Source organism: Odocoileus virginianus, chromosome 22, assembly GCF_023699985.2.
Source record: "Odocoileus virginianus isolate 20LAN1187 ecotype Illinois chromosome 22, Ovbor_1.2, whole genome shotgun sequence".
In the NCBI taxonomy this organism is placed as follows: Eukaryota; Metazoa; Chordata; class Mammalia; order Artiodactyla; family Cervidae; genus Odocoileus; species Odocoileus virginianus.
In genome coordinates, this window is record NC_069695.1 from 46,490,482 (window position 1) to 46,514,751 (window position 24,270).

Genomic DNA, 24,270 nt, shown 5'->3' on the forward strand with positions numbered 1-24,270 from the left:
AGCGCCCTGCCTTTATTTAACACACTGTCAGAAAAAAACATACCCACTCTTTTCACTAATTGCTTATTCTAAATACACCTCTCTCTCCCTTTATATTTTGCAGTCTAAACATTTCCCTCATATCTTTTTGAGTATTTATTATTTTCTCTTTAAATATATCTTAGAAAGTTCTTTCACCACTACACATAATTTCCAAATTTCTATACATATTCGTGTGTTGTATATGTGAGTCAGTCAATCATGTCCAACTCTTTGTGACCCCATGGGCTATAGCCTGCCAAGTTCCTCTGTCCTTGGGATTCTCCAGGGAGAATGGGTATACATTCCCTTATCCAGGGGATCTTCCTGACCCAAGGATGAAACCCAGGTTTCTTGCATTGCAAGCAGCTTCTTTACTGTCTAAGCCACCAAGGAAGCCCATTCATACTCATACCTTCTCAATATTCGTGGATTTATTTTCTATTGTGTCCTTCAACAATGCCAAATTATATTTGATAAAAAGTTTTTCATTTTTACTCAGGCATTCTCTGAAACCTAAAATTACCAATAAATATAAATACAAATTGAAGAAAGTAGAGTCTAAAAGCAAATAGTTGAGTTCTAAGTGTAGCAGTTTGATTTTTGAGAATATGAACTTGGATTGTATTAATCACAGTTGAAATAGAAAGATGCGGAAGTATGCAGCCATAAAATAGAATGAAATAAGAACATCTGCAGCAACATGTATGGACCTACAGATTATTATACTAAGTGAAGTATGTTGGGAAGAGAAAGACAAATGCCATATGCTATAACTTATATGTGGAATCTAAAAAATGACACAAATGAACTTATGACTGATGCTGAAGCTGAAACTCCAATACTTTGGCCACCTCATGCAAAGAGTTGACTCATTGGAAAAGACCCTGATGCTGGGAGGGATTGGGGGCAGGAGGAGAGGGGGAAGACAGAGGATGAGATGGCTGGATGGCATCACCAACTCGATGGGCATGGGTTTGGGTAAACTCAAGGAGTTGGTGATGGACAGGGAGGCTTGGTGTGCTGCGATTCATGGGGTCGCAAAGATCTGGACACGACTGAGCGAATGAACTGAATTGAACTGAACAAAACAAAAACAGACTTACTGATACAGAGAACAGAATTGTGGTTGCCAAGTGAGATGGGGAGTCAGGGAAAGGACGGATTAGAAGTTTAGAACTAACAGGTGAGAACTATTATACAGAGATTGGTGAAACAAGTCCTCCTGTAGAACACAGGGAACTGTATCCAATACCCTGTGATAAATAATAAAGGAAAATAATATGAAAAAGAATGTATATATGTGTATAACTGAATCACTCTGCTGTATAGTAGATATTAACACAACATTGTGAATCAATTATGAAAGTGAAAGTCACTAAGTCATGTCCAGCTCTTTGTGACCCCATGGACTGTAACCCACCAGGCTTGTCTGTCCATGGAATTCTCCAGGCCAGAATACTAGAGTGGGTAGCCATTCCCTTCTCCAGGGGATTTCCTTAACTCAGGGATTGAACTCAGGTCTCCTGCATTGCAAGTGGATTCTTTACTTTCTGAGCCACCAGGGAAGCCCAAAATATACATCAATAAAATAATTTTATAAAGAAAAAAATGATGGAGCCACAATAGTTGGTTGTGAAAAACCATGCTGATGTCAGATGACTCTATTATTTTCATTGAAAAAAAATAATGGCAGTTATATTTGAGATATATTGACACAAATAAAACCAAATAAGCTTCCTTTCTTTACTTTTCAGAAATAACTTGCATAAAACTTATTAAAAATTAGTCACTCGTATATCATTTGTAACATGCTGAAATGTAAAAAATCATCAGGAATGGTAATATCCTAAAGAATAAATCTTAGAATTAAAAAAAGGAGTACATTCAATACAATTTTCCTTTAAAGGGATTCTTGATTTCCTTAGAAGCAAGCACATTGCGAGTCACTACACAGACTGCCTTGTGAGATCTTTCTCTTTTTTTAAGTGGGAGAAATGTTACTTTAAAGTTAATAATATTTTGCTGTTTTCAGGAAGTAAGAGTTTAAGTGTGCTACTGTGTATCTATCATTGTGAGGAAGTTAAAAGAATCATTTACTTGATTGCACAAATTAAAAATTGCCAACACATTACTCTTAAGAAGAGAGTGACACTATCTAAATCTGAAAGCAGATGCTTTAACACATTGCCAAATCAAGACTTAGTCTATGCTGTTTCCCATACTTTCAAAAATCATTTGTTAGGGTACTTCTTACTTACTGTCTTTAAATATGGGTTTATTGTCATTGACATCAGAAAGTTTGACTAATACACTTGCTGTTCCAGACAGTGCTCCAGGCAGACCAATCATGTCTTTGGCTTGAATAATCACCCAATACTCATCTTGCAGTTCTCTATCCATTTTAGAAGATATTCTTATTTTTCCTTTAAAAATGTAACAAACTACAATTACTATTTCATGATTAACCATGACATCTTCCTAGTTAATTTCTTAAGAATTTAAACATAAGATCACTTGTTTGACACATTTTGAATCATTACAATGTGCCAGATGCTGCCCTGGAGATAAAAATATGACAATAAACTAATCACCAACTCTGCCTAGAGTTTAGAGTAGTCATCACAATATTAATAGTAGTAAATCCTTAGTAAAATACTATGTTAACATAAACCACAGGGAGAGAAGAAGAAAGTCTTATTTTTCTGCTTTGCTTCTCTGACCTAAAACTAGGGTGCTACAATTAACTGTTCCCCTAAGCTTGGAAGAAGTTGGTTTATTATGGATATGTGTGTAAATTAAAATTCTAAATTTATGCAAAAATACTGTACACCTGTAATTTAAAATTTATTTTGAGTCATAACTTATGAAGAAGGGCTGATCTTCAATTCACAGTTACTCATAATCTACCAACAGAGATATTCAAACCCACACTGGACCATGAAATTGTTGTATTAAGTGTGCATTTTCTATAAAATTATTTATTAAAAAGTTAATCATCGTTAAAAAAACCTAGGAGAAACTTAAGGTGGTGAATAAGTGGGCGAAATGCAATCATAAAGATTTGGGGAACACATAATACAAATATAAGAAAGAGAATGGCTAATCTTCAACAATGTCTGGGCATTGATTAAAAACTGTGATACCTGAACAAAAATAAAAGAAGGATAAATTGGACTTCACTACGATGATATTTTAACTGTGGACTGGTGTTTCACAATTGTATTCTAGTATGTGTAATCAATATGGAAACCATAGAATATTATGAAACAGGTGCTGCTACTGTCTTCCCTAGGTGTGACTCAACGGAGAATTGTATTTGATGTTAGCAAAGGTGAATAGTATTAGAGTTTTTGAATTATATATTCAAAGGTGTGGAGACTGAGAGAAACACAAAGGCCTTCACTTCCCATGTGTAGAGGCTTCAGCTAACATTGCCTACTTCATTTTCTTTTCTTCTCATCTTTAGAATGAACAAATTTAAATATATTCCTAGATCCTCTTACACACTCCAAAATTTAACTCTCCTGTGTTTTGGCTTTCAACTGCCTTGCTGCTCACTCTACGGCTCCTCTGCTAATGAAATAAATTGCTTTAGCAAATTTTCTCAATATATAATATTTCAGAAGCCAGTGAGGACTAGGGGGGAAAGACAACGCTAGAAATGGCTGAGAAGGTCGAGTGCCCCCCAGCACATGCCTACGTCACAGACAACCCACTTTCTGTCTTCCTGCCCTTGTATTTCCTCACCCTGGGGCCTGGGTAGTCTGAGAGCTTCAACAGTTCCCCTTCTCAGGGATTTCCCACAACCTGGAATGCCTTCCACTCCTCCCTCAGCTCAGCATCCTGTTTTCAGTGTATTCTGCCTTGCCAGACAAAATGAAATAGTGCTCACTTTCTTCTATTGAACCTTGTTTATTTTACTTCATGATATACACAAACTGTATGCATGTATTTATCAATATGCAAATGCTTAATATTTATATTTAAGTTCCAAGAAAAAAAGAATTCCTGTTGTTTCCTTTATTCTTTTTTTTAATATTGCAGTGTTGTACGGCTGTAAATGTAGTATGTTGTAAACACAACACCTGTTGCATATTTGGCCCTTCTCAACCAAGATCGTGTAAGAGAATGAAAACCTAATGTCTTAAGGCATCCATTCACTGCATGTATTAAAATAACTTTAACTTATACATTCAGGATAATAGAAACTAGGTATTATTCTGGGAGAATTAAGAATATAGTCACTCAAATCATATTTTTCAGACTCTGATTCTCACAAGACACCTGATTGATAAAGGCTAAGACATTTAATATTTGCTAAATGAATGAATCAATAAAGAATGCTTAAAGACCCAACACATACTTTAATTGCTTAAAGCTTTTCTTGTCATCAATATGGATATAATAATTGTCTCATTAACAACCATAGAATTTTACTGCTTTTGGCACTTGCCACATTTATGGGTGGTTAGTTAGGTACTTCTTTTTTTCATCTTTAGATACCATAAGTATATTTATGTGGACCTAATCTTTGAAGTGACCTAAGAAGTCATATTTGTTGAATGAACCAATGTTATATAATTCTTATGTGTTTAATAGATATAAAGAGAGAGATTTTTGCTTTATTTATTTTGTAAAGTATTCAATTGATTAACAGAAATTGAAAAAGCAAGGATAGGAAAACCAAATGCTATATTCATGTAAATCAGAAGTACATAAAACACAGAGCTATTAATTTTAAGTTCCCACACCCAGCCATAAAGTCAGGATTAACCTCACTCTGGCTGGGTGTACAGGTGGTACTCTGTGATTTTAATTTGCATTTCCATGATGACTAATAAGGTTGCACAATTTTAATATGCTTGCAGGCTTTCTGTGTATCAACTTTTTGTCAATTGTTTGTAAATGTCTTTTCCCCATATTTTTAAATTGTAATAAACCTTAGATATGCTTTATAACCCATACACAAATAATTTGTGGTATGGATGTGAAAAACCTAATCTCCCAACCTTAGAAAAATCAGCTAAAAATTAAAAATAATTAAATGCTTACGATTACATTACAACCTCCTTGTTTATGGAAACATTTGGTCCACTTTACAACACATTTGTATGCAGGGAATTTTTGCTCTGATGTTTGCCAACTTAGAATCGTGTTGAATTGCATGTTATTTCATTCAGGAATACCTGTTGTTGGTTCAATGGAGAAATATGGTTGACCTTGTAGTAAGCTGTACACGAGACGAGCGTTATTTCCACTTGAAGGATCATCAGCGTCACTTGCCGTCACCTGGATGACTAATGTTCCTGAAGAGAACATGAATAGTTATAAGAAATTAAGCCTCTGGTCTTTTTGAAAATGGATCCTAGTTCTCTAAGATATTCTTTCTTTAGCAAGCAAGATGATGATATGCAACAAAAGACTAGCCCTCCTTTTTCTGGATTATGAAACAAATATATTTTTGTTTAGACAAGAAAATATAACTATAAAAAATAGCCCTTATTCCCAAATACAATATAGAATTTTAAATGTGTAGATCCATGATCTAATGCAACCTAAATATTAAGTAGCCCACTAAAATATATAATTGAGGATTATTCAAAGATGTTTTATTAGTGGAGTAATCAAAGGGAAATTTAAAAGCAGTTTTTTTTCAAAAACCATATTGTAACCAGTTCTGCAAAAAATTATAGAATTTAATAAATATATTAATAAAGATTATTAAAATGATCTTGACAGTGTCAAGCTGAAAATAAGCAAAATTATTTGGCTAATATTCCCTTCAACAAAATGCCTACTTTAATGAATTTTTTTTATAGTGCAATGTAAAAATCTACCAGCTTGATAAGGTAAGCATTCTTAATCCAATTTAGTAACAATCAATAAAATCATGGGAAATAAATATTTGTATGTTTAAAATCAATGGTTAATTTAAATATATTTATTTAATTGTGCTTTCTAATGATTTTTTGTAAATATGGAATCTAGCATTATGAGTCTTGTTGGAAACACACATTTTTGAAGCACTATGTTCTGTGTTTTTACCATGAAAACAATAAATTTAAAATAAATTAATGACACAAATTTGAGGCAGAACTTTTAAAATTAATTCCATAAAGTCTTGCTTTATCCTTACTCATAATTTGTAAATAGCTATAAAACTTAGAAGGAATTTAGGAATGGTCAATTCTAACATCGCTCTAATTATCTAATTTTATTTTCTTCAGTTTCTGTCTTTCTTTTCTCCTGTTTCAGTTTTATTGGCATAACATTTCATTAAATACAGATTAATCAACTTTAAAACCTCTAAATACTTTATAAATGTGTTTTCTAAAAAAAGTCAGTAGAGAGAAGTAAGCCTGTATACATTCTTAATCAGTAATTTAAAAATTGTAGAAATCTTCAAAAATAGTAAAGTAACATAGCAGTAATAATAAATAAGCATCAAAGCAATTAAGAAATACAAATTATTTGATAATATTTTGTATATTTATATTATTTGTGAGGACTTGTCATGTATAAGAGAAACTGTACATTGACTCTCAGTTCAGTTCAGTCGTTCAGTCATGTCCAACTGCTTGAGACCCATGGACTACCCCTCGCCAGACTTTCCTGTCCATCACCAACTCCCAGAGCTTACTCAAACTTATGTCCATCATGTCGATGATGCCATCCAACCGTCTTATCCTCTGTCGTCCCCTTCTCCTCCTGCCTTCAATCTTCCCCAGCATCAGAGTCTCTTCAATGAGTCAGTTCTTCACATCAGGTGGCCAAAGTATTGCAGCTTCAGCTTCAGCATCAGTCCTTCAATGAATATTCAGGACTGATCTCCTTTAGAATTGGCTGGTTGAATCTCCTTGCTGTCCAAGGGACTCTCAAGAGTCTTCTCCAACATCACAGTTCAAAAGCATCAATTCTTCGGCACTCAGCTTTCTTTATAGTTCAACTCGCACATCCATACATGACTACTGGAAAAACTATAGCTTTAACTAGCCAGACCTTTGCTGGCAAAGTGATGTCTCTGCTTTTTAACATGCTTTCTAGGTTGGTCATAACTTTTCTTCCAAAGAGCAAGCGTCTTTTAATTTCATGGCTGTAGTCACCATCTGCAGTGATTTTGGAGCCCCCAAAAATAAAGTCTGACACTGTTTCCACTGTCTCCCCATCTATTTTCCATGAGGTGATGGGACCAGATGCCATGATCTTAGTTTGCTGAATGTTGAGCTTTAAGCCAATTTTTTCACTCTCCTCTTTCACTGTCATTAAGAGGCTTTTTAGTTCCTCTTCACTTTCTGCCATAGGGTGGCGTCATCTGCATATCTGAGGTTATTGATATTTCTCCCGGCAATCTTGACTCCAGCTTGTGCTTCATCCAGCCCAGCATTTTGCATGATGTACTCTGCAGTAAGTTAAATAAGGGTGACAATATACAGCCTTGACATACTCCTTTCCCTATTTGGAACCAGTCTGTTGTTCCATGTCCTATTCTAACTGTTGCTTCTTGACCTGCATACAGATTTCTCAAGAGGCAGGTAAGGTGGTCTGGTATTCCCATCTCTTGTAGAATTTTCCACAGTTTGTTGTGATCCACACAGTATAAGGTTTTGGTGTAATCAATAAAGCAAAAGTAGATGTTTTTCTGGAACTCTCTTGCCCTTGCGATGACCAATGGATGTTGGCAATTTTATCTCTGGTTCCTCTGCCTTTTCTAAATCCAGCTTGAACATCTGGAAGCTGATGGCTCACATTCTGTTGTATCCTGGCTTGGAGAATTTTGAGCATTACTTTGCTAGTGAGTGAGATGAGTGCAATTGTGTAGTGGTTTGAACATTCTTTAGCATTGCCTTTCTTTGGGATTGGAGTGAAAACTGACCTTTTCCAGTTCTGTGGCCACTGGTACATTTTCCAGATTTGCTGGCCTATTCAGTGCAGCACTTTCACAGAATCATCTTTTAGGATTTGAAATAGATCTACTGGAATTCCATCCCTCTACTAGCTGTGTTCATAGTGATGCTTCCTAAGGCCAACTGACTTTGCATTCCAGGATGTCTGGCTCTAGTTGAGTGATCACACGATCATGGTTATCTGGGTCATGAAGATCTCACAGTCAGCAATGTTATGCAGTACACAGAAAGTTGACAAAATCACCATGAAGCCAATGATGTGTCTTTCATGGAAATAATCAATGATTGTTTAAAGTGCCCATTTCCTTGTATTACCAGTAAAGATAGATAACAGACACTTGGTGGTTGAGTATCATCTTTAATGTGTATTACTCACTCTATCAGTGTATGAAGCATAGTATATGTCATATATATAATCTAACCTTTTTAGCCTCAATTTATTCATTTTATCAACATTTTAATGTACTGTCACTAAAACTGATAATGTTGACTCGACAACATTAATAGGTGAAAAATTAAATTCTCTCTAAATTATATTAGAAATAAATATATTTCAAAAGGATAAATGACCTATATGTACATTAATGAAAGTTATCTTATACAGGCTATTTTAACCTGAAGTATATCATCAGGATATCCTTCATCCACATTTGCATAATTTGATCAGTTTCTTAGATTAATGGTGTTTTATCACATAGCCCCCATTCAATTTAATCATGTCTTAAAAAGAACTGCATTCACTGCCTGTATGTCTCAGACATCATGAAAGAAACTGGAAGTAAAACGGTAGATGTCTACAAAATTCACTCTGGTTTATTGTAATGCAAGAATTAATATTTTTTTAAATTAAAAATCAGGGACAAATGCTTCCAGTACAAGTTGCATATATATATATATATATATATATATATATATATATATATATATATGTTTGACTAAGGTGGTCCTTGGTAGAACTGGATAGCTGATCACCTGCTTAGAATCACTGTGACAATGCAGAATGATCATGAAAATTTTATGCTAAGGGAAGGAGCAATAACCCAAAACCTGTATATGTGTACACTGAATTTTCTCACCCTTAACTCCTATTATTCTATCTTATGACACCATCCTATAATTAGAATTGGGAAATTTATGGCAACACTTGAAAACTTAAATTGATTCTTGAAGTTCAATTAGCAAGGAAAGTATAACAGAGAGACGGACAACCTTCGCTTGGTGACTGAAAGAGCCAAAGGTCACTGAATTTTTGAGTTGTCACCATAGCTTGGTCACAGATGACCAAACTATTTGTAAATGCAAAGAGCCAATGATTGGACTCTTGAAGTCTAAAGATCTCTTAAATCAATTTTTATCGATCTTGTTAAACGAAGAAAGTATAATTATAAAAAATCATTTTCTGAGATTTTATTAAGAGCAATTTTCAGTTTACTTCTTCCTTTAATAAACTTACAGCATAGCATGTAATATAATAACCTATGTCTCTTATGTCTCCAGCATTGGCAGGAAGCTCCTTTTCCACTAGCGCCCCCTGGGAAGCACAGTTTATAACAACAAAATATATAATATAGAATGTCTGCATTCTATCCATTACATTGACAGTTGATGTTGTTTTCCTATATTATCCTTGAGATATTTTCTCAAATATGTAAAATTTAAATCAACTTTGTTGTTCTGAATAGCCTCTTAATCTTAAAGATAGTTTTTACAAAGGACTTTACGGAAATAAATTTAAGATGATATTTGACTTTGCCCGCTTTATCAGACATATCGTCTTACAAAAACTTAGTTTATGTATGTAAATTTACATGTAAACTTGTACAAATGCTTGGAAAAAAATCACTCTTCTCTCTGGTTTTATGCAACCTCACAGCAGCTTCCATGCAGTTGGAGGATCTCTTCTTTTGCAACATCGCTTCTCATGTCCTTCTTTTCTTAGAGGACTGTCCAATTCCACTGATTCATCTTCACCAGTCAACTCCTTTCTATCTAGCAGTTCTGTCACCCCGATGTTTTCCTTTTCCCTACCTACATTCTTCAACAAGGAGATCTCATCCATTGCCATGCCCTCTGCAGTTCTCCTCACTGTGCCATGGGAATTTTTTTCCCAGAACATGGCATGGCTGGCCTCTTTGGATCATTTTCTTTAAATATTACCTCGTAAATGACTCCACTTTGTCCAGTCAATTAGCCATCATCATATTTTCTCATACTTAACAGTTTAATAACATATAAGGTCGAATATTACCTGGCTTCTTTAAAATAGTTGCTTACAGTTTGTGCACTATAACTAAAATATAAGCTCTTTTAACTAGCAATTACTTCATATATTTCCTTTACAACCGAATCCCCAGTCTCACAAAAAATTCCTAGAACATGTTAGATCTATAATATATGTTTGTTGAAGAAGGAAAAGAAAAGAGCTAGGAGGAAAAGGAGGAGGAGGAGGATAAGGATGGAAGGAGAAAAAGAAATATATCACTGCCTAGTGATCAGACAGGACAATATTAATTCATCATTTGTATCTAAGGATAATTGGCCTTGATGTATATTACACAGCTAAATTTGTTTATGCTGTTGTTAAAAAATCTATGTTCTGAATACATGTAGAAATAGGTCTTTAAATCACTAGTTGTTAAAAGGTGAAGAATCAAGACAGTATATTACGGAATCTACATTTTTAGACATGCTGGATAATGAATCAAATGTTCAGATAAGGCAGTTTTAAAGCACCATAACATAATTTAAAAATCATCATTAATAAATCACACTTAAATAAATTCAAGTTTATCACAATTAAATACATTTTATGAATTAAAATTTATATACTATTTGTTGTTTTATTACAATTTTCTAGCAAAGGAAGAGCAGATAGCTTTGTATGATTGTACGATAATTTTCCCCCTATTGGAAACAATTCTGATTTCCAAGGCAGTCAATTATTATATCTTATGGAAAGCATTCTCCTTTACAAGTATTTATACTTAAAGTATTTATTAAAGTGATATTGGGTTTGAAAAAGAAATTAAAAATGGATGTGGCTACACAGAGATCTTCAAATGTTTTGCTTTTAGTTTTCATGATCAATTGTTTGGATAAATATAGGGTTTTTTTGCCTTATAAAATTGTTTCTCTTATTTTTAAATGGAGATGATCTTATATGTTTTTTTGAGATGCAAAAGTATAGTTTATTTTGGAAAGTAAATTCTTATATGGAAGAAACTAATAAGTGAACAAGTTAAATAATTTCATGTATCACTCAAACATGTTTAACCTTTTTTTATTGAAGACTGAAATTATATTTTAACAAGACAAATTACCTATTAATAAATAGCATCATTGTTTATAAAATTTTAGTGTATAGTCAAAATTTTCAAATATTTTACTTAACAGATTTGCAGAAGGAAGTACCCAGGTAGAACTTTAAATAATTCATGTTCAAAACATATGCTTGAAATTTTAAATCTGTTTTCATTGTTAACAGGTACATCTTTGATGTAAATTAATATGCAATACCTTCTGGAGACATCTCTGGTACAATGGCCTCATAAGGTTCATCTAGGAATTTTGGTTCATTGTCATTGATATCCGACACTCTGATGACAAACTCAGACTCAGGTTCCACAGCCCTTCCAGTATTGGTGTCGATTACCTGGGCTCTGAGAGTGTAGAGGGACCGTTCCTCCCTATCAAGCTTCTGTTCAGCATATATGTCACCTGTTCTTTCATCAATGACAAAAATACTTCCAGCTCCAACTCCCAAAAGCTTGTACTGGAAAGAGTTGTTTCCATTGTCTAAATCAGATCTTAGCTGCAAGTGCAAAGAGAGATGGTTTATTGTCCAGATATGTTAAAATATTTTTTTTCATTTTCATGTTTGCTAATTATTCTCCAAACTAATAATTTCATATAATTCCCATATTCTATTAAATGAGGTGAAATGTTAAGTTTAAGATTAAAACCTATTACCAGGCAGATGACTCTGAATTTTCACTGTAAATCACTATACAAATTTTATTACTCTAAATAGATGATTCCAATTAGAAATGATAAAGATTGAAAAACAAAGTCTCTTTTACACATTATGCACAACACAGTTGGTTCATGTTTACTCAGATGATTACATTTTTAGTCATTAAAATCATGCTCTCAAATATTTATATTAGATCCGGATCTAGAGACAGTTAAAGAGATAATGACTTACATAAATTTAAATAGTGATGTTCTATCTCTAGGCTAAAAACACATAGAAGACATGGAAATATTAGTAAGAAAATTAGGGAGCATGTTGAGACTATGATAATAATCTCAGTCATCCATAAAATCTGAAAATTACTTTATATTAGTTTTTTCAATTAATCCTCATACTAATATTGTGTAATACATATTGTTGACTTAATAAATTCTTTGAATAGAGAAGAGAAGTGAGATTTAAAAATGTAAAAACTTTCACAGAGCTGTATGGTTTGGGGGTTGAATTATGATTTGGACCAAAGCCCTGTTTGACCCCAGACCCTTGCCTACATAGCTCCTCCCCTCTTAGAAACCACTATGTTACATGGTCTTTTAGTCCTCAAATTTTAGCCAAATTAGATCTAATTCTTTCTTTCCAATATAGTCCACTTAATTCTCAAATATACCTATTCTTTGGCTCTCACTAAATAGCTTATTCATCATAGTGCTAATGGAATTTTGAATTTTATACATTAAAAAGGGTTATGATATAGATAATACTACATGATTTTTCATATCTAACTTATTTTACATAAAGAAAAGAAGCATTAGAGAGTAACCTCCTAATTATCGTGAATCCATGGTTTTCTTGATTCCTTATTCATATTCCAATTTATGAATGTGTGTGTGTGCTCAGTCATGTATAACTCCTTGTGATCTCATGGAATATAGCCCACCAGGTTCCTCTGTCCATGTTATTCCAGGCAAGAATACAGATGTGTGCATGTTCTCCTCTGTACATGGAGTTTTCCAGGCAAGAATACTGGTGTGGTTTGCTATTTCCTCCTCCAAGGGATCTTCCTGACCCAGGGATCGAACTCATATCTACTGTATTGGCAGGTGGATTCTTTACCACTGTGCCAACTGGGGAACACTATTTATGAATATGCCCTTCTTCAAAGTAAGAGCTTCTCTGAAAATTTACACATTTAACCAATAGACACAAGTTTAATTTCATAATTTTTCTGACAGCTCAAGGTACAATGTATCATTATTCTGGACTAATTAATACATTTTTCTATGTGAGGAGAATAACTCAAGATATCAAAATGAATAATTTAATAATTATAGTGTTGTCTTGAATCACTGTTTTACAATAAAAGGAACAAATTGGAAATAATGAAAAAAGAATTACAGCTCTTAAATTTTGAAAGTCCTTAATTATTCATAAAAGTGAAGTCCACATGCCCTAATGATAAGAAATTAAGGAAAACAAATGTATTTTCTAAAATAAGTATTAGAAATGAGAAGAATTACAGCCCCTGGTTTCCAATATCATTTCAATGTAGTTCGAATACCAGGATGAAGGAAAGTCAGATTTAGTCATGAATAAATGCATTTCAAGTATATTCAGTTTAATTGCCATAGATCAGTGAGCTTGATCTTTTTAGGATTCAGATTTAATTAAAATAAAAACAATAATTTCAACATCTTTCTATTTATGTCACAAAATGCTTAAGTTAAACATTTCAATTTCATGGTTATGCATTTTCTATATTTCCATTCAAAATCATTTTTTTCAATTATGTATTTACTATCAATTTGGCAAATCAATATGACTGAATCTTTCCTTAATTGTGCTTCCAAATTTTAACCCCTTTTAAAAAATTGATCAAAAAGAAAGTGATTTTGGACATGTCAGCTACATTGTCTTTTTACCAGCTCTGTCACTACAAACATGTAAATATTCACTATTACTTTCTTTTAAACAGTTGCCTGTATGTTGTTTAAGCCTAATGAGGTTGTTTAGAGGAAAGATATCTGTTAGAATATTTTCATAAATATTTTTACAGAATGAAAAACAAAGCTAAATGCTATATGAAAGGAGGAAATGGAAGTTATCTGTAGTGAGCAAAAAAAAAAAAAAGAAACAAGAAAATGTGAATTAATCACATCACTAGTCCTCATTCTGATTGCATTGATGCACTTCCCTTAGAGCCTTACCACTAAAAGTCAAAAAAGGCATGAGAAATATTACTTATAGCAGGTACACACACACACAGCAATGACTGAAATCAGCCTAAAATCCTAGCCGAGGTCATTGGTTGAATGTACTCATATATTTGGCTGAAGGCTAGATGAACTCGTGCGGAATCCAGAGAACACACTAACACAGAAGCTCTCTTGAAAGGGTGAGAAGGAGGGAGTTAATGAATTTTGAGTGCTTCACCCTTTGGGCCCAATTAAATTTTAGTGCTAGTTAATTAGCGGTTAAACTTATTTCAGTTCATTCATCCAGAGAAAGAGCCTTACAGAGAAGAAGGACATGATATTATAATTACCTCTGTTTAAAGAAAATTAAATAAGAATAAAAACTGAAAACATAAGTAGGAAATGTTTTGTGTCATTAATGACATTTTCTTAAAATGTTTTTATAGAGAGAAGTGAAATAATTATTGGTTTTACTTCAACTTCACTAATCAAATGAATGTGTAGGTTCTTGAAGCTACCTGACTGTAAAAGGATTTGGTATTAATCTATTTCATTAAAATTTAATGAGGGGTAAATCAACACCCACTTAGCATAATGGAAAATTCTGCTAAATACTGTCGGTAAATATTACTGTTGCTTTGATCCATTACCAAAAATAACACCATCAGATTTCCAGATGTTGATAAATGCTGCATTTTCACATGAGAGACTAAAGTGGAATTTGAAAAGCAGAGCTTTCCCTCTTCTTCAAGTTCTGTGAATATTTCAGGTGTTTGCAAATATGAAAAAATCAGTATGCTGTTGTTTGAGCCCTTCTAATAGTTCCACTGAGAAGATGAAAAATTCATCAAATACGGAAGCTTCCTCAACTCATTCGATTAGATTTACAAGGTTATTTCCAGTAGCACTTTCAGAAAATCAGTACCTGGCCAATGTGATGTCTGGTCTTATTCATTTCCTCTGGTACAAAAAACTGGTTCCACATCCAGCCACGCCTGATTCTCAAATGAGATCCCGCTGGGTGCCTCACTTCCTCTGTTTTAGAGTTTTCTGCTGCTATAATGCAAGGCCATAGGAGAGGAATTCCCAACATAAAAGGCAGCAATAACCAACAATTCATTTTTCTCTGGATTTCAACTGGTACTCTTCAGAGGAAACAGTGTGCTGCAAACAAAACTCATAAGCTCCCTTGTAATATTTTCAACTCTTACGTATCTTTCATATTCCTAGAGAACAGAATAAAACAATATTTTGACATTTAAAAAATAACACTTTGACTTTGTGGGAGAAGGCGAGGGTGGGATGATCCAAGAGGATAGCATTGAAACATGTATATTATCATATGTGAAACAGATCGCCAGTCCAGGTTCGATGCATGAGACAAGTGCTCGGGGCTGGTGCACTGGGAAGACCCAGAGGGATCGGATGGGGAGGGAGGCGGGAGGAGGGACTGGGATGGGGAATACGTTTACACCCATGGCTGATTCATGTCAATGTATGGCAAAAACCACTACAATATTGCAAAGTAATTAGCTTCCAATTAAAATAAATAAATAAATAAATAAATTCTTCTGAATCGCCTAAAACACACACACACACACACACACACACACACACACACACACACACACTTTCTCACAGAATTATTGAAGGCATGATACAACTTTTGCATCTGTAAAAATGGGAAAAAATATGCATTTATTTTCCAGGTAAGCTAGTTAATCATATTTTGTAGCAATAATTTGAACAGAACAATTACAAATTTCTGCTTAGTTATTGTCATAAATCTGCCTGAAGGTGGAAATTTGCCCTAAAAATCTCCTTGACTGATAACTGCCACTGATATGTTTTTAAAAGTTAAACCTGCTTACTTCTATTTCAGTAAAACTCAAGCTATTCCATTAAATCAACTATCAAACCAGGCGATAATGTGACATTTCTTCTCCTTTTCAATAGAAATATGTTCTCATTCAGTTTCTCAAATTATGTTACTTTACATAGCTAATTAAATATTTAAAAAAAAGAAAATTCAACTTAAGATCTGAGGGACTTAAAATTTTATACTAATTCATAATACTGATGTTATGAAACACTTTGTGAATAGAAACTCTAAGATATTTTTATATTGCAAATATATACCAAAGAAATGTTTTTTTATCTTAACTAAGAAACAAAGCCATTTATAGAAAATAAAATAAAAATTACAGTGCTTGGGTAACATGGCTGAATGTTCATAATAAGTAAAATGGAGATGAAAGGTATCTTTCAGTATTTAAATATTAAGACAAAAAAAAAAACAAGCTAGGGACTTTTCAATTTAGAACTTTCCATTTACCTGATGCTAATCATACCAACTCTCCATGAAATGATTGGTAATTCTCACCTTTAAATGAAACAGAATAACTTTGCATTTCTCATATTTACATAGTCTTCATATAAACAAATTGGATTTGTTTGGGATTAAGGAAGAAAAATAGTTTTGTCAGATCTAACAATGCCCTAATCAACATAAAAGTCATCAAATCTTTCTCAGTTAGGAGTTTTTCATACGACCTTGCTTGAATTTTCTCCACATGTCTTTGATTGTCCCTGACAGATTTCTTAGGTCTTTGGCTCTTGTTAGTAAGAATTGTTAAAAAAGGCTAATTAACAAAGAACATACTGTTGTTAATGGGAATTCCATGGTCCTTCTCTAATTCCTTCAAGCAGATATAAGTTTACTTAATGAAAATCAAGAAAAAATTCACCTGAGGTAAAAACTGAGATTAATTTTACCCTTATGTTCAATATTTGAAATTTTAATTATGTCTGTTGCTTAGAAATTGATAAAACACATATTTCTGATAGCAATGAACAATGAAAACATTTGTAACAAGAACAGTTTTCTTTATGAAAAGATACTTTGCATAAATTTGGAAAACTATCACTAACAGTGATATGTATTACACTTAAAATGTCAGGTAAACTTTATAAAGTTAAGTTTATATTATGATATCTTCATACATCTAAGCATAGAATAGTATAATGAATAGCCATCATTTAGGTTCAAAATTATCAAGACATGATCAGTCTTGCTTAATCTGTATACATGGCTATTTCCTGATATTAAAAACAATTCAAAATGTCCTGTCATTTTAAATATTCATTATACACACAAGCAAACGGGCACACATGCTATATATGTGTGTGTGAGTACCTTTTAAAAATCAAAATTGACTACTAAAAATTAAGAATGTCTTCAATACAATTAAATATTCAAACAATACTTAAATTAAAATTATTTAAACATCTTTGAGTCAAGATGCAGCTATTTCTACACCATGTAGTTTGTTGAGACATTTGTTAAATGTCAGTTAATTCACAAGTCTCATCACTCTAAATTTAACTTTTCTTTCCATTAATGTGTTGAGAAAAGTAATTGATCCTATAGATTTTCCCACATTATGGATTTTTCTGACTGCATCCCCACAGTGTGGTTTAATATATTTCTTTATTTACTTTAAGTTAGTAGAATCTTGATTAGATGCTATTTTACATGTTTGTCAATAATACTCATAACTGATACTCCACATTTCATATTGCTTGATATGGGAAGGTAAAAATTTCTTAGTTTTGTCACATTTTATATCCAGTCTTGATGTTGTTCTTGCTTCTAAGTCTCATTACTAGCTTCATGTCCTGGCACTTGAATCATTTATTATGAATTTCCTCATCACTCTTTCATTTAAAGTTTTGCCAGTTATTGATGATAACTGTCTAAATCAAATATTTTAGTGACCACATAATGAAACATAACAAAGAAAGAAATCAAACAAACAAAAAAATGAAACTCCTACAACTGAATGATATAATATCTAAAATCAAAATGGTTATATCAAAAGATCAAACATTATAGAAGAAAATACCATTGACTTTAAAGATTTTTTTTAATTATTTGAATTAAAGTAGAGCGATAATTGCAGCAGCAGAAAAAAATTTTTTTTAAAAATAAGGAGAATTTCAATAGCTATGGAACAATTTCAAATAGTATAACACCTATATAATTGGATTCCAAAAGAGAAAGGAGAGAAAATAATAATAACCAATGGTTTTTCAAATGTGCAGAGCAATATCACACTTAAAAAGACACTCAACAAACAAGTAAGGAAAAAAACCAAACAAAATTATGTTATTGTAAAATCACTAAAAATGTAAAGATAAAAAGGGAAACAATGAAAATGTCCATTAAGTGCTCATCAGAAATAACTGATGGAAAGAGAATGACAGACAAAAAGTTCTGAGAGAAAAACTTGCAAACCTATAATTATATGTAAAATAAGGATGATATACAGCAAGTTAGGGAAAGTAATCAACAGCACCACTGCACTATAGAACTATTAACTAGAGACTCTTCAGAATGAAGGACACTTGGACCAATATCTAGTAATGAATTAGAAGGAAATAGTAAATATGTATAGAGAATTATAAAAAGCTATTTTGCATTTTTATTAATACTTTAAAAATATCTACTATTTATAAATCAATAACAATATTACCAGATATATAACATGTAGAATAAAATCAATGATGATCATGGTGAAAATAAAGGGATGTGGGAAATTACACTATCTGTTATTCAACTTCTTACATTATAGATAAAGTGATATAGCAATTGCTCAAGTAGGCTGCTGTGAAAAATGATGGGTGCACACCAAATTCACCAGAGCAATCACTAAAAATAAACAAAATGCCATATCATGTGACCAAGAAAGGGAAACTAAGATTCTAGAAATTTTTTATTAGTGCAATAATAAAGAGGAGAATGCAAGGGAAGAAGCAAACTGAAGATTGTATAGCAAATTCAACGAAATGAATCACTGCAGTAAAAAGAGATGAATAAAACACTATAAGTAACATGTAGTGTTTGTTAGTTTGGGATTTAAAAACCTAACCCAACAACATACTAAACAAATCATGTAATTACAAATACATGGATAGCTGGTAAGGACAAGGAGAAAAATATACCATAAAATAATAATCATAAATTAACTGAAATGCTGTATCAGTATCTCAGAAACAAGACCTCAAGATAAGAGGTATATCATCTGACATAACAAGAGCACTTATAAAGATTATAAAAGGAAATTTATCAAATAGGCCTAACATTCCTAAACATAACTGAACTTCATATCAGATCTTTAGAATACATGAAGCAAATATCAATAGAACTCAGGAGAAGTAAATATTATAATTGTGGAGCAGCTAATACTGGCCTCCTCTATTGAAATGCCAATTGAACAATAAAAATCCCTGAGAATATAAAAAAAAAAATTTTAAGCACAATCAATCAACATAAAATAATTAAAACTATAGACCGTAGCACCAAATGGGATATAGTTTTCATGCACTGCTGGTGGGAATGGAAGCTGGCACAACCAGTGTAGTAAAACAGGTTTTTAAGTTAAAAACTTAAACATGTACCAACCATGTGACCCAGCCATTCTACCCTTAGATATTTGCCCCAGATGAATAAAATTACACATCCATGCAAAGATATTTACCAGAATGTTTAAAGCAGCTTTATTTAATATAGCCCAACTGACTGCAAATCAAATGCCTATCAACAATTCAATGTATTAAGTGTGGTCTATCCATGGGGTGTAATAGTGCTTAGTAGTAAAAACAAATGAACTATTGATGCACAAAGTAACATCGCCAATAGTTATGCTGAATTGAAAGAAGCTTGACAAAAGATAATTCAGATTGCATGCTTCCATCTGTATATAATTCTAGAAAATTCAAACCTATTACAATGACAGAAAACAGGTAAGTTCTTGAGAGAGCATGGAGCTGGAGAAGAAGAAGAAAGAGGGAATACAGAGGGTCTTAAGAGAAAATCAAGAGGTGATGGCTTTGTTCATTATCTTGATTGTGATAATGGTCTCACAGGAGTATAAATATATCAAAGAAACCCAAATCAATTTGAATATGTGTGGTTTGTTCTGTCAGTTATGCCTCACTACTGCTGCTAAAAAAATCTGATTTATTTCAATGCTACTCTCTCAAATCTTCCTACACTCTCCTCGCCACCATTGCATCCAAAAGTCTGTTCTTTTGCACTGAAACATATGCATTAGGGCTTCCCTGCTGGCTCAGACAGTAAAGAATAAAGGAGCAATGCAGGAGACCCAGGTTCAATTCCTGGGTCAGGAAGACCCCCACTCTCCCCTTCTGCTACTGAGTCCAAAAGTCTGTCCTTTTGCATTGAAATATTTGCATTAGCACATGTAAAGTGCCAGTGGGAATTTCCTGTGTGGTCTGTGACAACCTAGAGGGATGGGGTTGGGGAGCCTTCAGCATGTTAGTAGTTTGACAAAAAAGGTGTGGGGTTTTAAAGAAGATATTGGGCTCAATTAAAAGATGTTTAAGATACAAAAGCAAGTGTAAAGTGAGGACACTGTCTAGATCTTGATTTGTATAAACACATTCTTATCCTTACATCTTTATGAATCTGTAATATTTAATATGAATTGGTTATTAGGTGATAAATAAAAATATGGCTAATTTTGCTAGTCATTGTTGTTCTGGTCAACAACTGATAAATTTTGGTCCTCCTGACAATTAATATTCTTGAAATTTGTAAAAATTTGTAAAATCAATATGGTGCACAGAAAGTATTAAAAATTTTAGTACCAGCAGTTGATGAAAATATACAGAAAACAGAACTCCCATAATAAGTTAATGAAATTAAAAATTTGGGCAACCATTGAATGGGCTCAGGTGGCTCAAGGGTAAAGAATTCACCTGCAGTGCAGGAGACACAAAAGACGGGTTTGCTCTCTTCATCAGGAAGATTTCCTGGAGAGGGAAATGACAACCCTCTCCAATATTCTTGCCTGGAATATTCCATGGACAGAGAACCCTGGCAGACTACAGTCCACGGGGTCACAAAGAGTTAGACACTACTGAGCACATACATGGACACAGTGGAGATAATTTGTCCAAATTTAGTATATATTTGAAAGCTAGTTCAATCTATAAACTAACAGCTATTTTTTTACCACTTTATACCTTGAAAAAATTTTTAAATTTGTCCACTTAGAGGCAAATATAAACTGAATTATGTAGAAAAATGTATTAAAAATCAAAGTTCGAATTAAGGCACCATATAATACCAAATGTTTCAAAATTATAAGATGATACATTATAAATTATCCTCATAAATTGATTTTCTAAAATAAGTCTAGGAAAAGAAAAATAACACAAAAAATTTATTATGATAGTTAAGAGAAAGAAAAACTGGTTTAACATTTGAACTTTAGAAATATCTGTGACATTTTTCTCCTCTGATACAACCTAAAGATATCAAAACATAATATCCATTAAACTTGAATGATTGTTATAACTTATGTTATTTATTTCAGGTTAAGTACATGATTGAAATATTTAAAAGTTAAGTTATCACTATTTCATACATCTGTATCATAACAAAACCGGAATATAATACTCTGTCATTTGAAACTCAGTGTAAAAATGGAAGAATTGGAATGGTGGCAGTAAGCATATCTGAATGATGAACTATTGTGGCTTTGTTTGTGATCTCCCATATTCTAAATTTCCTATAGTGGTCATACGTTTCAGGGGAAGGGAAAAATTGTTGCAAATAATGGTCCACTTTTGATTGAAGAGTGTTGGCAGCTGTCAGCAGTGTCAGACTGAGAGATACCCAGGGCTGAGTTCAGGCTAACAAGGAAAACTGCTATCAATTAATATGTCTGAAATGGGCCCTAGAGAGATAGCCAGTGACATTTCTGACCTGCGTCAGCACTCCTGGTTTTATTTTCCAATCAGGTGAATACAGGGATATGAATCTGTATTTCTTTATTTTTTAAATTTTTGTTTTTAATTGGGGGATAACTGCTTTACATGCCATGTTGGTTTCTTCTGTACAGCAAAATGTATCCTCATAAAATCCCCAACTGGAGTCTCCCTCCTATCTCCCCATGCATAACAGGTCAATATAGAAAAAAGCATGCTATTACTCTGAATCATGTTAGCTTGCTTGGATTTAATATCAGTGCCAGTATCTGGACATATGTGTAAATATTAAATAAAATGTAGAGTATGGTATGTGAAATGAAGTGAAGTTGCTCAGTCGTGTCCGACTCTTTGCGATCCCGTGGACTGTAGCCTACCAGGCTCCTCCATCCATGGGATTCTCCAGGCAAGAATACTGGAGTGGGTTGCCATTTCCTTCTTCAGGGGATCTTCCTGACTCTGGCATCGCACCCGGGTCTCCCGAACTGCAGGCCGACGCTTTAACCTCTGAGCCACCAGGGAAGCCCCCTGGTGTATGGTATACTATTTTTCAAAATACATAATATATAAAAATAAGGTTGCATTGATATTAACACAATATTACATAATAAAGTTATTAATATTTGAATAACATTATTATTATAAGCATCAATGTATCCAAGTAGAATCACACGATTTTAATACAGAAATTATATTTCATATAATATTTATACTCACATATGTAGAGATGTCTATTGAGAAATTTTACGTGATCCACATAATACCAAATACAGGTAGGATTGGAATTATAATTTTAAGGACATAGAGGGTACAATATACTTTGTGTTTTACTGAATAGAAGAAAGGAAATGCATAGATATCTAACATTGTGTATGACATCTGTCATGGGTAGTTCATGTATTAAAGTTGAATAAAGATCTTTAAATTGCATTTTAACATTTGCACAGTCTTGAAACTAGACATAATAAAATGTTTTCTATTATCTCCTTTTAGACCATCGTTTTCCCTCTTACTCTAAAGATTCTTGAGGTCACAAAGAAAAGGAAAGAATAAGTCAGAATGATGGATTTGGTGGCTGTGTGGGGGAAGATAAAAGTTGGAGCTGGGGAAGTGTGGATCAGATAAATATAGAAACTTAATCCTATTTGTGATCTCTTAAAAATCAAGGGAAACTTGGCAGTCTCTTGGAGTGACATTATAAATAAAGGCTTTTAAATGGCTTTCTCAGAACTGCTAATAGGAATATAATAAGAAATGAGTGGATATAGCTTGCAGATATCAGTGAGAAGGAAGACAATTTTTGAACCAAAAATTATAATTAACCATGTGTTAATTCTTTCTTCAGAGATTTAGACTGTAAAAGACCTTTTTCTTTGTTCTGTTTATGAATTCTCATTAGACTTAAGATTTTACTTATTTACTGTGGATTGACAGCGTATGCTACAGATGAAGCAGTGTAGTGGCTGAAATCGCCTAAGCCCTCTTTGACATTACAGCCTTCTCCAACACTACTTGTGCGGTGTCCTAAAATGTGGAGTCAATCCATTCCTGGGCTGGCTGTTGTGAACTCTGTTTTGGAGCAGCAGAGAGGGCAGTCCATGGGGTCACAAAGAGACACTACCGAGTGACTTTCACTCACTTTTAGGGAGGGCTGTGGATTAATGAGCCCCATTTTGGAAGGCTGTGCATTGATAAGACTGAAAATGCCCTTGCAAAATATTCCACAGTGGGAAGATCCAGATTTCAGCTGATGAAATGCACACTGGCAAAATCTCATTAAAAAAAAATCTGGTATCCCACCTTTTATTTCCCTTCCACAAGCTACCAAAATGGGATTCATTCTTACAACTGCAAGGCTAAATCTTTATATAACTCTCTACTGAAGGTTTGCCTGAACACCTTTTGGACTATATTCCTCACTACATGTTGCCAATGCAATCAATATGTACAAAACTTAATTATGTCTTTACCAGTTTTATAATCTAATTTTAATTTAGCCATTGCAGATCCACAGGCTATTTCTCATATGTACTTTCCTGTGTGACTGCTGTCAAAAAACTTTATTTTTTGAAATCTTTTTTTCATATAACATTCTCGTGAAAACATGTAATATGGATGAATAAAACAGTGTTGTATTTCTAATATCTAAAAAAATATTCTAAAACAGTATTTTAGGAGATAAACTCATATATATTTCTCCATATTTTTCTCTCCTTGTATATTTTTTTTCATTTATTTTTATTAGTTGGAGGCTAATTACTTTACAATATTGTAGTGGTTTTTGTCATACATTGACATGAATCAGCCATGGATTTACATGTATTCCCCATCCTGATCCCCCCTCCCAACTCCTTGTATAATTTTAAAACACTGGAAACACTGG

The 24,270-nt window shown here is 33.2% G+C and overlaps 1 protein-coding gene across 2 annotated transcripts in view; it reads right to left on the reverse strand.

The window, feature by feature from the left end:
• CDH19 (cadherin 19) overlaps positions 1-24,270 on the reverse strand; it is a 74,739-nt gene that overhangs the window by 36,301 nt on the left and 14,168 nt on the right. For both annotated transcript variants that reach the window (XM_020915395.2, XM_070452931.1), the window contains exons 2-5: positions 15,016-15,316; positions 11,442-11,736; positions 5,208-5,327; positions 2,280-2,444 (exon numbers count right to left, since the gene is read on the reverse strand). In XM_020915395.2, coding sequence (XP_020771054.2) covers positions 2,280-2,444; positions 5,208-5,327; positions 11,442-11,736; positions 15,016-15,210 — 775 coding nt within the window. In that variant the 5' untranslated portion in view covers positions 15,211-15,316. The remainder of the gene's footprint in view (positions 1-2,279; positions 2,445-5,207; positions 5,328-11,441; positions 11,737-15,015; positions 15,317-24,270) is intronic.